We start from the raw sequence: 15000 nt of genomic DNA on the forward strand, positions 1-15000 counted from the left end.
GAGAGTGACAGATTTCAGCAGAGAGGCAGAAACTGAGGAAAACAGAGAATGAGCAATTCATGCTGGATTTTAAATTACACATTTGTTTTTCGAAATGTCAAAACACCATCCATAACTTAACCCTTAAATGCATAAATATTTCTCCAATCATTATTACATATTCGGGTCTTTAGCGACCCGGATCTTTGTCTTACATGGATGGATCGACACCTGTCGCAATAACTCTCCTGATATTAGAGTAACAATTACAGAAGAGTAAATGAAAGCATATTTTGTTATCTTTTGGAGCTTGTAAGGGTCCAGTTTGAGCAGATGTTTTATACCATCATCACTGTCCTCATCAAAACTTATTTCACAGTACATTCAGTATCTGGCTCATATTCGCTAAACATTCACAAAACTATAATTTGATGCATTAATAGTAAAAAACATCCATATTTAAAACTTTACAAACTGCAATCTCTAACTTCAGCTAGCTGTTGTACGTGCGTTCACGAGAGACTGCTGTTCCAGCGAATGATGTAGGACGCTCCGGTGAGAATATGCTAGTTCGGATGAGTATCACGTTATATTACTTTATCCTCTGCGCTTTTGTGTGGAACTTATGTCACACCTGCGTCCTACCTCATACGCTTGAATGCCAGTCTCTCGACAGTTAGCGGAAGTTAGAGATTACAGTTTGCAAAGTTTTAAATATGGATTTGTTTTTTTTAAAACACAAACACATCGCTTTTAAGGCCTTTATTAACCCCCAGAGCCGTGCGGAGCACTTTTATGATGGATAGATGCACTTTTATGGACTTCAAACAGCCATTCACTGCTATTATAAAGCTTGGAAGAGCCATTTTTAATATAACTCAGATTGTATCCGTCTGAAAGCAGAATGTCACATATACCTAGGATGACTTGAGGGTAAGTAAATTAAATTTAGTAAAAGGTTAAATTTCATTTTTTGGGTGAACTATCCCTTTAAGGCTAGTTGACACCAAGAATGATAACTATTACAATATGTATATTAGCGTCCATACCTACACATGCTATCATTCTGTTAATTTAGTTTTTCTGCTGCTTTAAATGCTCAAGCTCTTAATGCTGTGGGGATACTGATTGGTTGTCAATGTTTTGTTCATCACCCACCCTCTTTTTCAGCAGTGCTGGTTCTTTAAGTATTTTTTCAGTCATTCATTTTTCCCATCAGGAACTAAAATTAAAAAAGTCTTTGTTAAACAGTTTAAATCCATGAACCAAGCCAAAAAGGTGAATCACAACACTAGAAACTTTTGAAGTACTGATTTGAAGTAAAAAGGACAGAAGATTGTGTACTTAAAGGGTTAGTTCACCCCAAAAATGAAATTGATGTCATTAATGACTCACCCTAATGTCGTTCCACACCCGTAAGACCTCCGTTTATCATCGGAACACAGTTTAAGATATTTTATATTTAGTCCGAGAGCGTATCTAAGTATATACACACTATACTGTCCATGTCCAGAAAGGGAATAAACCCATCAAAGTAGTCCATATGTGACATCAGTTAGTTCATTAGAATATCTTGAAGCGTCGGAAATACATTTTGGTCCAAAAATATCAAAAACTACAACTTTATTCAGCATTGTCTTCTCTTCCGCGTTTGTTTTCAATCCTCAAATAAAGATTCAAACAGCCATGAATCAGTGAATTGATTCATGATTCGGATCGCGTGTCAAATTGCCAAACTGCTGAAATCACGTGACGTTGGCGATCCAAATAATTGTATTATATATAGTAATTTTATATATATAGTATAGTACAGGTGAGCAGGTGTTCCTAATAATCCTTTAGGTGAGTGTATATATATATATATATATATATATATATATATATATATATATATATATATATATATATATATATATATATATATATATATATATATATATATAGTAATTTAATATATAATTATTATTATTATATATTTTTCTCCAATATTTTGAGAGTGTATGGAGATTACTCGATTACATAATTTGCAGTGCTTCAAGGGAGTGGGCAGAGATTAAATGATCTTTTGGCGCATGTTGCTTTTTTTCCCACTCTCTGATTGGTATAATTTTTTGTACAGCATAAAGTTTTTCACCAGGAATTCCACCATTAAACATGATTATTTAAAAAATAAGATGAAATAACTGCTATCAGCAAATACAATATCATTAACAACCTCATAGCTATATGTTATAGTTGTGATGCAGACTTTTAAAAAGTAATTGAATCTAATATTACATTCATCTCCTGAACAATTACACTGAATCCAGATCAAAACACAGGCAAAGAAGAAGCAGAAACAAGCGAAATTTCAAATAATGTGATCATCAACATTAAACGGAATATCAATCAAAACTGCCTAATGTTACAAAGTGAAATGTCGACCCAGGTAGTGCTAGAAGACTGCGAAGCTTTAGGGGTGTTGATGGACTCGATCTACTCCAAGTTTTTTGATCATCGTTCTGAATCTGAAACCAGATGTAGTCTTTGACAAAAATTTGATGTTTTTTAAAAATGCTGTTGGAGAAAGTGTTAAACAAGGTTATGCAAAAGGTCATAAATGGTTTAAGCAGGTGGTTCTCAAGCTTTTGGACGCGAAGGAACCCCCGTTGTCCAACACAATATGCAAAGGCTATTTCTGCATTATGGCAAAGCTGCTTGATTTCAAAGTATTTTAGGAAAAGAAACTGGGAGTGTAGATATGTAAATAAGCCATGATTCATTTTGTGATTCCAAAGTTTCAAGAAGTACTGTATATGTTCTTCAATTACAAAAACAATGTTTTTGCTAGTTTATGCTAGTGTTAACAGACTTTTAGAGCCTGACTTGCAGTGCAATGGTTGTGCTTGCGTTCTTATGGTTTTTTTGGAGTATATCTCTGGCCTAATTCTGTCAGTACATTAGAGATAAAAAGTAACATCACTAGTGATGTACTTTAAAGATATGGCTTATTACCGCTCTTCAGGCCATTCTATCACAGAAATGACGAATGATGCTTTTGATTAAACTCCGGGAGACGTCTATTATTCCAAATGATCCTTTATAGAGGATAATCAGAAAGACCTTAATCATCATGAACAGGGCAGAGCTGATCCAGGAGCAGTGGCGGGGAAACGCGGATCTCTGCACAATAAGAACAGGTTCAGGAACAGTGATGTTTACATGCTGTAGAAGATGCAGAGTGATTATCGGAGCTACGGCAGACATAGAGAGAGCTATTCTTAGAGTCTTTCATCATGAGGAGGAAGACAGAACAGAGGAAGAGGGAGACGGAAGGATGTTAAAGAGTCGCAGGGGGACGGAATGGAAGAGTAAGAAACAGAGAAATAGACAAAAAGACACGTAAGGCCTTGTGAACGAGAGAATGGGAGGGTGATATAGCGAGAGGGGGAGGAGAGGAGGGTGTTAAGAAAGGATAAGAGAGAGATGAGAGAGGATGAGACGGAGGGGGTGGAAAGACGAGGAGGAGAACTCGAGGTTGGAGACGAACCCACGAACGCGTAAAACCTGCAGACGAGATTCAGAGAGACGCAAATTACTGCTGAGACAAGCAGAAGAGGGAAAGAGAGAGATTTCACAGCACCTCGAAGCCTTTAAAAGCTGAAAACAAGCAATATTGTATAACCGAGTGGCAGTCTGAACACTCTTAACAGTCACTGTTGACCCTCCATCCGTCTACACAATTCATCCGTCCAAACAGGCTGTGACGAGTGTAGAAAATCGAGTTAGGAGCTTCTACATAATACATCATTTAAAATCCTGGAACGACAGTCTGGCCGTCGCTGTTTTTACCTGACTTAAGTGAATGAAATGAAAGACGTTCATGCGCTCGGCTGAAGCGACTGTCTAATAATGATGGAAGTGTTTGTGTTTAGTTCTCCTCCTCTGATCTTACATACTCAGAGCGGCTGTCGCCTCGCCTGCAGGAGGGTCTGTTTACTGACTTCAGAGCATCTTTTAACTTTAAATCAGTGGAAACCCACAGAAATTTGTTTCAAAATATTATTTTTTTCCTGCGACAGAACTCCATACCGGGAAATATGTGTGATCTGTTACATGCATTAAAGGAAACCATAGAAAGGGATTGTGCTGATGTTCTGAGAGTTTCACAAATAGGATGGCTAAATACAATAGAATGATTATATATGCAACTGAAAAAATTATAATTATATATATATATATATATATATATATATATATATATATATATATATATATATATATATATATATATATATATATATATATATATATATATATATATATGAGACTATAGTATTTTTTTTTATTTTATATATATTTATAATTTAATCAAGACAGAAAGGTCAAATTTTGGCAAGACAAAAGTTTTGTCGCCTATACAGAAATTGAACAAATTTACTGCAAATACAAAAATATGTCAGCAAATTAAGTTGTGGTGCTGTGAGATCCAAATGTAATATCTTGTATGACTTCCATGAGCTTGAAGGACTGCATCCATGCGGTTTGGCAAGGATTCATACAATTTATTGATGAAGTCATCAGGAATAGCTAAGAAAGCAGTCTTGCATGCCTCCCAGAGTTCATCAATATTCTTTGGTTTCATCTTCCATGCGTCCTCTTTCATCCTACCCCACATATGCTCAATGATGTTCATGTCTGGTGACTGGGCTGGCCAATCCTGGAGCATCTTGATCTTCTTCGCCTTGAGGAACTTTGATGTGGAGATGGAAGTATGCGATGGATCACCGTCCTGCTGCAGAATTTGGCCTCTTTTATGGTTTGGAATATAAGAGGTAGCTAAGATTTCTTGGTATTTTAGACTATTGATGTTGCCTTCCACCCTGCAGATCTCTCGCACACCCCCATACTGGATGTAACCCCAGACCATGATTTTTCCGCCACCAAACTTCACTGTTTTCTGGGTGAATCTCGGATCCATTCGGGCACCAGTAGGTCTCCTGCAATATTTGCGGTGACTGTGGTGTAATTCAACAGAAGATTCATCTGAAAAGTCCACCTTCTGGCACTTTTCCAGCGTCCATCCTTTTAGCAGGCTGTGGGCCTTGGCAAGTGCCAGACGGTTTTTCAATTGTCTTTTGTTTAGTGCTGGCTTCTGGGCACTGATTCGACCATGGAGGCCATTTCGAGACAGAATCCGACAAACTGTTCTGGTTGACACAGGGACTTCAGGTGACCAGGTCTCGTGGAGCTCTGCTGCAGTGGAAAATGGGCTGGCTGCCACATCAGCAGTGGATCTGGTCTTCAGCCTCTTGATAATCAAAACTTTAGTCTCAGGGTGAATCTTAGGCATGTTTGCAGAGGTCTAGTTGCAGTTGATGTGAAGGTCTAGTGTACTGGGGTTCTTTTTATACACACTTGAGACCTAATTGATCCATTATTAGTCACAGATGAAGCTCATATGACAACGTGACAACACTTATGTCTTTGCAAAAATTGACTCAATGGGCTTTACCAAGCTGTGAATATTAGAATACTTTTTGGAAGTTTAGTTTTTCACTGAAACATTATCACAAAAGCTGGTGGGATTAAAATGAGCCATTTCTTGTAAAAAAAATCTTGATTAGAAATATATTTCAGCTGCACTTTAGGTCCATTTGTACACAAGCGACAAGACTTTTGTCAGGGACTGTATATATGTATATATATATATATATATATATATATATATATATATATATATATATATATATATATATATATATGTATATATATATATATATATATATATATATATATATGTATATATATATATATATATATATATATATATATATATATATATATATATATATATATATATGTATATATATATATATATATATATATGTATATATATATATATATATATATATATATATATATATATATATGTATATATATATATATATATATATATATATATATGTATATATATATATATATATATATATATATATATATATATATATATATATATGTATATATATATATATATATATATATATATATATATATATATATATATATATGTATGTATATATATATATATATATATATATATATATATATATATATATATATATATATATATATATATATATATACTGTATAATATACTCACACATATGTAAAGACAAACAATGTTCGATTTCTTCCCTTGGTGTATACAAACTAGATGGTCTAAATGTATTTGTCACAGATAGACCGACGAGAGAGAGAGATAACAGACAGATAGACAGACGATGGATGGATGGATGGATGGATGGATGGATGGATGGATGGATGGATGGATTGGTGGATGGATAGATAGATAGATAGATAGATAGATAGATAGATAGATAGATAGATAGATAGATAGATAGATAGATAGATAGATAGATAGATAGATAGATAGATAGATAGATAGATAGATAGATAGATAGATAGATAGATAGATAGATAGATAGATAGATAGATAGTACTAGTTTTCAGAAGGCTTTATGCTTGGGGAAGTATAGGTAGGATGACCAGATTTCTCATGATGAAATATGAGATGGACAGTTCATTTAACATAAATTTATTTAACATCTTTTGTTGTTTGATTAACATTAAACAGCACTAGGTAACGTTTCAACCTTCATAATATATTTTCAAGACCCTTGTGATGATACATCGACCTACAATAGGTTGAATCGTTTTTAATCGTACTTCTAAACTTCGGGTTTCGGGTAGAAACCCCAGAACAAACAAAAAACTACAAAATTCTGCTTTACGGCATATACGTCACATCCACCACCACCCCCACACATAAGACATACAAAATCATATCATATTTTAGGATACCTAAGACGTCTGTGATATTTGTTTATTTGTCTTGCCTCAAGCTATAATGCAAATCGATTTTTCAAATTTGCAGATTCATTTATGGTAGCTTGATATTATGATATTGACGATATATGGTGATTACCTACCACTCAAACATTAAATTGAAGCATCATATAGATTCTGTAAAATGGTAACCATTAGGCTAGGCTACTATAATGACGCTGGTTTGTAAACGTGAGCATCGCGATCATTTGGCATTTAAAAAAAATCAAACCCATGAAATTCTATTCATATGCTGAAACATATGCCACTGTACCTGGGATGAAGACGTTTCACACGCGACGCAAGCAGAACACCTGCGCATGTGAGCTCCTCCTGTAGTGTTCAGGGCTATCACGTATTAAGGGCTGTTCAGGGCTGGTTGTCATGTCAACAAATGCACGCACGCATCCCTTGATGTAGGAAACAGTTTACGACAGTAGTAGAGGACAATACTTTTTCCCAACTGTAGGGGGACCCCGAGAGCAAAAGTTACCCAGTGCTGATTTAATTTCACAGACAGGTATTTTGGGTATAAATGGGACGTCTGGTCACCCTAAAGGCAGTGTGTCAGTAAACCATGACGTGAATGAAATATTATACAAGAGTTTTGTTTAGGGAGCGTTTGGAAACTGTTCACTTGTAAATTTCTTTATAAGTGCACTAGAGAGAACAGACTCTGAAGTTAAATAAGCCTAAACAAGCCTAATGGTCCATTTCTTCCCTTGCTGTAAACAAACCAGATGGTAAAATTATTTGTCACTGTACATAAGCCATAGAATACATTGAAAACAATTTCAAAACTACTACTATTACAAATAAAAAAAAATATGAATTGCCCCTTTTTTATATTATTTTATGTGGTGTTGGTTAGGGCTATGATATGGTTTCTTTGTTACACTTTTGAAAGTATGCGATGAATATAATTATTTTGGACCCAGCTTAAAAAATGGTCCTTTTCCCATGTTGGCCTTTTATGTGTTATATGCTATTATGGTATTGATCAAACCCTAGGCTGCTCTGAATTGTTTAGGGAACGTGTATAAATTCCTATGTTACAAACACATCTGCAGATGCAATAAAGTGTACAAGCAACGTCCCACATGACATTAAAGAAATCTTTCAGAAGCATGTGTGAACCATCATAAGAGACTTCAGATTTCTCAGCGCGGGGATCACTCTACGCAACGCGTGTAAGATACAATACAACTTTAAATGTTTTAGCAGATGTGTTAGGCCGTCTAGGGAGTGTACAAACAAGAAGTGCAGTCTTGTCTAGGGAGCGTGTGCAAACTCCAGTCTAGTGAAAGAACTAAAGATGTTTCGTTTTGGAGTCACCTTCACAAAACGCTGCAGTGCATCATCGGAATACCCTCATTACATCTGCCGGCAACCACGCTGACTACACACACACACACACACACACACACACACACACACACACACACACACACTTTCAAAAACACACACACCCTGGCTCTGTTTTCTGAGAAATGTGTCAATAAATAAACATTTCCTTGCGGCATGAAAAAACTCCAGTGACTCAAAGATGTCATTAATTAAACAAACACACATATAACAAGGTCTGAATTTGTAAAGCTGTGCATCATGTTCCTCCTTTCAACAGCCTGCGGTGTACACTTGAGAAGAAACGCTACAAAAAATCAACTCTGCTATCTCAGGAACATCAATTCCAGCTCTGCTTTAAAAGGAGAATGATAAAATGACCCTTTGCGTTCACCTCTAAAGTCGTCTTTACTGTATCGCTCAATACTTCTCCACAAGTTTCCTCTTTATTTAAACCTGGAATTGAATGAAGTTTCCTGAGAGCGGTAATTTCATCTCTCTCTTTGCGCTCGGCATATTTGACTCTGCATCAATAATTCATGTAATCTATATACATAAACAGACAAACAAGTCCCAAATAAAAGCCCAACAAATAGAGCTACAGTGTGTGTGCCAGCTAGATGGTGATGAATAATCGTTTCTGTTACACACACACGTATTTAAACAAGATGAGGCCGAGAGGGCCTTTCTCATGACGCTGAAAGGTGAGAGGGGAGGGAGGCCTGGATCTGTTTGATTAACATTTAGACAGCTTTCACTACACCAAACAAATACAACACTGAACTCAAGCAGTACACACCTCTGCAGCAAAGAAAGAGAGACTAGGATGGATAGATGGATGGAGAGATAGATAGATAGACAGACAGACAGACAGACAGACAGACAGACAGACAGACAGACAGACAGACAGATAGATAGATAGATAGATAGATAGATAGATAGATAGATAGATAGATAGATAGATAGATAGATAGATAGATAGATAGATAGATAGATAGATAGATAGATAGATAGATAGATAGATAGATAGATAGATAGATAGATAGATAGATAGAAATACAGATGATAGATAGAAATACAGATGATAGACAGACAGATAGATAGATAGATAGATAGATAGAGAGAGAGAGAGAGAGAGAGAGAGAGAGAGAGAGAGAGAGAGAGAGAGAGAGAGAGAGAGAGAGAGAGAGAGAGATAGACAGACATAGATAGACAGACAGACAGACAGACAGACAGACAGACAGACAGACAGACAGACAGACAGACAGACAGAAAATGGAAAGACAGAAAGGTGATAGACATACAGACATACAGAAAGACAGACAATAGAGACAGACAAATGATAGACAGACACATGATAGACAGACAGACAGAAAGACAGACAATAGAGACAGACAAATGATAGACAGACATATGATAGATAGACAGACAGACCTAAGATAGTCATACAGATAGATAAACAGACAGAGGATAGACAGATAGACAGACAGAGATGATAAAGAGACAGAGATGATAGAGACAGACAGACAGAAAGACAGACAGATGGATGGATGGATGGATGGATGGATGGATGGACGGACGGACGGACGGACAGACAGACAGACAGACAGACAGACAGACAGACAGACAGACAGACAGACAGAAAATGGAAAGACAGAAAGGTGATAGACATACAGACATTAAGAAAGACAGACGATAGAGACATACAAATGATAGACAGACAGACAGAAAGACAGATGATAGACAGACAGACCTAAGATAGTCATAGATAGACAGACAGACCTAAGATAGTCATAGATAGACAGACAGACCTAAGATAGTCATAGATAGACAGACAGAGATGATAAAGAGACAGACAGACAGACAGACAGACAGACAGACAGATAGATAGATAGATAGATAGATAGATAGATAGATAGATAGATAGATAGATAGATAGATAGATAGATAGATAGATAGATAGATAGATAGATAGATAGATAGATAGATAGATAGATAGATAGATAGATAGATAGATAGATAGATAGATAGATAGATAGATAGATATAGCTTTAGATAGAGAGTGTTGGTCAGGTATTGGGTTTGGTAATATAACATGTAACCGGTCTCTTTTCCTAGAAGGATCCATAGATGGTGACCGGTGCTTTCACATTGATCTGTAACTAGCTCACAAAGATCGAACTTCTGCCCACACACACACACACACACACACACACACACACACACACACACACACACACACACACACACACACACACACACACACACACACACACACACACACACACACACACACACACACACACACACACACACAAAAAGTCTGCAGAAAATTGATGTGTTGTGAAATTTCCAAAAATAGTTTATGAAAACAGACTTATTGCCTCAAACCCCACAAAACGTTTTCATCTTTTTCTCTGGCTGCTTTCCTTTGCTGTTGCCTTCAGTCTTTCTGACAGTTTGACCTTTTGTGACCTTTACAAAGTTTTTAATTAGGGCCGGCACTTCCTGCTGACATGCACTATGGGGCGTTCGGCTGGAGGGAAGGGCCTGTGGCTATGAAATTAATCTGTCAATCAAAAGCAAAACCCTAGCACCAGCCAATCAGGAGGCAGGATTTAAAGTATACTCAGACCATGATGTCATAATGCGGAGAACAGAGACGTACCTTAAGAACTCACACACCCAAATGCACATACATATTTAAGTGAATACGAGCAGACTAACAATGCATACAAGTTATTATCTATACCACAAACAATATTTCCTCAAACAAAAAGTATCACAATGTTTTTTTCAGATATAGTACCTTGGTAAAATTATAGTACCAGTGGCTTTTTTCCAGCTGATATCATCACTGTACCATGGTACACACATATAAACTCTGACATTCATTTATTCTATCTATTACGCAAATGCGGTCTGATTGACAGGACACTGACCGGTGCGTGGGTTGATGCTGAAGAAGTTCTGCGGGTTGCCGCTGGAGATTCGGAATGACAGGCGGGGCTCGGTCGCAGTGGCGTCAGGGTCCTGCGCCTGGATCTGAATGACTGACTGGTCCTTCGGGGAATTTTCCGGGATGGTGGCGTGATACATCGGTTCAGACGTGAGGGGAGCGTTATCATTAACATCCTCAACCTATTAAGACACAAATTATATATAACAGAATTATATATATATATATATATATATATATATATATATATATATATATATATATATATATTTATATATATATATATATATATATATATATATATATATATATATATATATATATATATATATATATATATATACAGTCTTGTTCAAAATAATAGCAGTACAATGTGACTAACCAGAATAATCAAGGTTTTTAGTATATTTTTTTATTGCTACGTGGCAAACAAGTTACCAGTAGGTTCAGTAGATTGTCAGAAAACAAACAAGACCCAGCATTCATGATATGCACGCTCTTAAGGCTGTGCAATTGGGCAATTAGTTGAAAGGGGTGTGTTCAAAAAAATAGCAGTGTCTACCTTTGACTGTACAAACTCAAAACTATTTTGTACAAACATTTTTTTTTTTCTGGGATTTAGCAATCCTTTGAATCACTAAACTAATATTTAGTTGTATGACCACAGTTTTTTAAAACTGCTTGACATCTGTGTGGCATGGAGTCAACCAACTTGTGGCACCTCTCAGCTGTTATTCCACTCCATGATTCTTTAACAACATTCCACAATTCATTCACATTTCTTGGTTTTGCTTCAGAAACAGCATTTTTGATATCACCCCACAAGTTCTCAATTGGAAGGTCTGGAGATTGGACTGGCCACTCCATAACATTAATTTTGTTGGTTTGGAACCAAGACTTTGCCCGTTTACTAGTGTGTTTTGGGTCATTGTCTTGTTGAAACAACCGTTTCAAGGGCATGTCCTCTTCAGCATAGGGCAACATGACCTCTTCAAGTATTTTAACATATGCAAACTGATCCATGACCCCTGGTATGCGATAAATAGGCCCAACACCATAGTAGGAGAAACATGCCCATATCATGATGCTTGCACCTCCATGCTTCACTGTCTTCACTGTGTACTGTGGCTTGAATTCAGAGTTTGGGGGTCGTCTCACAAACTGCCTGTGGCCCTTGGACCCAAAAAGAACAATTTTACTCTCATCAGTCCACAAAATGTTCCTCCATTTCTCTTTAGGCCAGTTGATGTGTTCTTTGGCAAATTGTAACCTCTTCTGCACATGCCTTTTTTTAACAGAGGGACTTCACACAGACGTCTTCTAACTGTCACAGTACTTACAGGTAACTCCAGACTGTCTTTGATCATCCTGGAGGTGATCATTGGCTGAGCCTTTGCCATTCTGGTTATTCTTCTATCCATTTTGATGGTTGTCTTCCGTTTTCTTCCACGTCTCTCTGGTTTTGCTCTCCATTTTAAGGCATTGGAGATCATTTTAGCTGAACAGCCTATCATTTTTTGCACCTCTTTATAGGTTTTCCCCTCTCTAATCAACTTTTTAATCAAAGTACGCTGTTCTTCTGAACAATGTCTTGAACGACCCATTTTCCTCAGCTTTCAAATGCATGTTCAACAAGTGTTGGCTTCATCCTTAAATAGGGGCCACCTGATTCACACCTGTTTCTTCACAAAATTGATGACCTCAGTGATTGAATGCCACACTGCTATTTTTTTGAACACACCCCTTTCAACTAATTCAACTAATTGCCCAATTGCACAGCCTTAAGAGCGTGCATATCATGAATGCTGGGTCTTGTTTGTTTTCTGACAATCTACTGAACCTATTGGTAACTTGTTTGCCACGTAGCAAAAAAAAAATATACTAAAAACCTTGATTATTCTGGTTAGTCACATTGTACTGCTATTATTTTGAACAAGACTGTATATACACACACACACTCACCTAAAGGATTATTAGGAACACTAATACTGTGTTTGACCCTCTTTCGCCTTCAGAACTGCCTTAATTCTACGTGGCATTGATTCAACAAGGTGCTGAAAGCATTCTTTAGAAATGTTGGCCCATATTGATAGGATAGCATCTTGCAGTTGATGGAGATTTGTGGGCTTTGTGACATGGTGCATTATCCTGCTGGAAGCAGCCATCAGAGGATGGGTACATGGTGGTCATAAAGGGATGGACATGGTCAGAAACAATGCTCAGGTAGGCCGTGGCATTTAAACGATGCCCATTTGGCACTAAAGGGCCTAAAGTATGCCAAGAAAACATCCCCCACACCATTACACCACCACCAACAGCCTACACTGTGGTAACAAGGCATGATGGATCCATGTTCTCATTCTGTTTACGCCAAATTCTGACTCTACCATCTGAATGTCTCAACAGAAATCGAGACTCATCAGACCAGGCAACATTTTCCAGTCTTTAACTGTCCAATTTGGGTGAGCTTGTGCAAATTGTAGCCTCTTTTTCCTATTTGTAGTGGAGATGAGTGGTACCCGGTGGGGTCTTCTGCTGTTGTAGCCCATCCGCCTCAAGGTTGTGCGTGTTGTGGCTTCACAAATGCTTTGCTGCATACCTCGGTTGTAACGAGTGGTTATTTCAGTCAAAGTTGCTCTTCTATCAGCTTGAATCAGTCGGCCCATTCTCCTCTGACCTCTAGCATCAACAAGGCATTTTCGCCCACAGGACTGCCGCATACTGGATGTTTTTCCCTTTTCACACCATTCTTTGTAAACCCTAGAAATGGTTGTGCGTGAAAATCCCAGTAACTGAGCAGATTGTGAAATACTCAGACCGACCCGTCTGGCACCAACAACCATGCCATGTTCAAAATTGCTTAAATCACTTTTCTTTCCCATTCTGACATTCAGTTTGGAGTTCAGGAGATTGTCTTGACCGAGACCACACCCCTAAATGCATTGAAGCAACTGATATGTGACTGGTTGATTAGAAAATTGCATTAATGAGAAATTGAACAGGTGTTCCTAATAATCCTTTAAGTGAGTGTATATATATATATATACACACACACACATTTCATACAAGAACATAACAAAACATCTCAAATATGATGCACACTAACTTACCTGTATATACACTTGTAATGCCGCTGACTGCGGTACCACTCCCAAATCAGTGGCGTACACTGTCAGCCAATAGGAATCCTGTGTCTCTCGGTCCAACAGGTCTGTAGTGTAGATCACACCTGCAAAATAAAGTGCATAATAATGTCAAAACATCACCATCTGAACATTTTAATTCCAGTGAAACAGTGACAGAATTGTTAATTTAGTTTCCCAGTTAATGCGTGCTACACTGAGAAAAACTCTCATTAACTGTGATAGTAATCATTACCGTCAAAAAAGCAATTACTGTGTAGAAACATTAAAACTGAGGTCTGCAAAATTGTTTTAATGCTAAAATACTGTCTCATTTCCCAGATTAATATACCAAGCAAGCAATTTATCAGGTTATTTCCTTGAAAAGAGTGTTTGATGGTATCAAAACTTTGTCGTTTACAGCAACAATGGCTCAACCAATGGCATGAGTTTAGGGCAGGCTCACCCGTCTGGCTGGCCAATGGTCGAGTGCTCTGCAAACCTCTCATAATTTATCACAGCAGTTCTGTGGTGATGCACCTATAAAAAGAACTGTTTTGTGTGTGTCTGTGATAAAACAGCAGCACACAGGTTGTGGTAAAATTAGATCAATAAGGAGGTCGCTTCCATAAGTCATGTAACCGAAACGGAGCAGAAGAAAACAACCCTGAGGCTAAAGACAAAATAAAACCTGAAACTCTAACCTCTACAACAGGCCCGACATTTTCA

At 37.3% G+C, this 15000-nt stretch overlaps 1 protein-coding gene across 5 annotated transcripts in view; it reads right to left on the minus strand.

Moving 5' to 3' along the window:
* fat3a (FAT atypical cadherin 3a) overlaps positions 1-15000 on the minus strand; it is a 211446-nt gene that overhangs the window by 85079 nt on the left and 111367 nt on the right. For all 5 annotated transcript variants that reach the window (XM_067450195.1, XM_067450198.1, XM_067450196.1 and 2 more), the window contains 2 exons: positions 14260-14378; positions 11133-11331 (listed from right to left, as the gene is read on the minus strand). In XM_067450195.1, the coding sequence (XP_067306296.1) occupies positions 11133-11331; positions 14260-14378 (318 nt within the window). The remainder of the gene's footprint in view (positions 1-11132; positions 11332-14259; positions 14379-15000) is intronic.

The sequence above is a fragment of the Pseudorasbora parva genome, chromosome 8 (genome assembly GCF_024679245.1).
Source record: "Pseudorasbora parva isolate DD20220531a chromosome 8, ASM2467924v1, whole genome shotgun sequence".
NCBI lineage: Eukaryota > Metazoa > Chordata > Actinopteri > Cypriniformes > Gobionidae > Pseudorasbora > Pseudorasbora parva.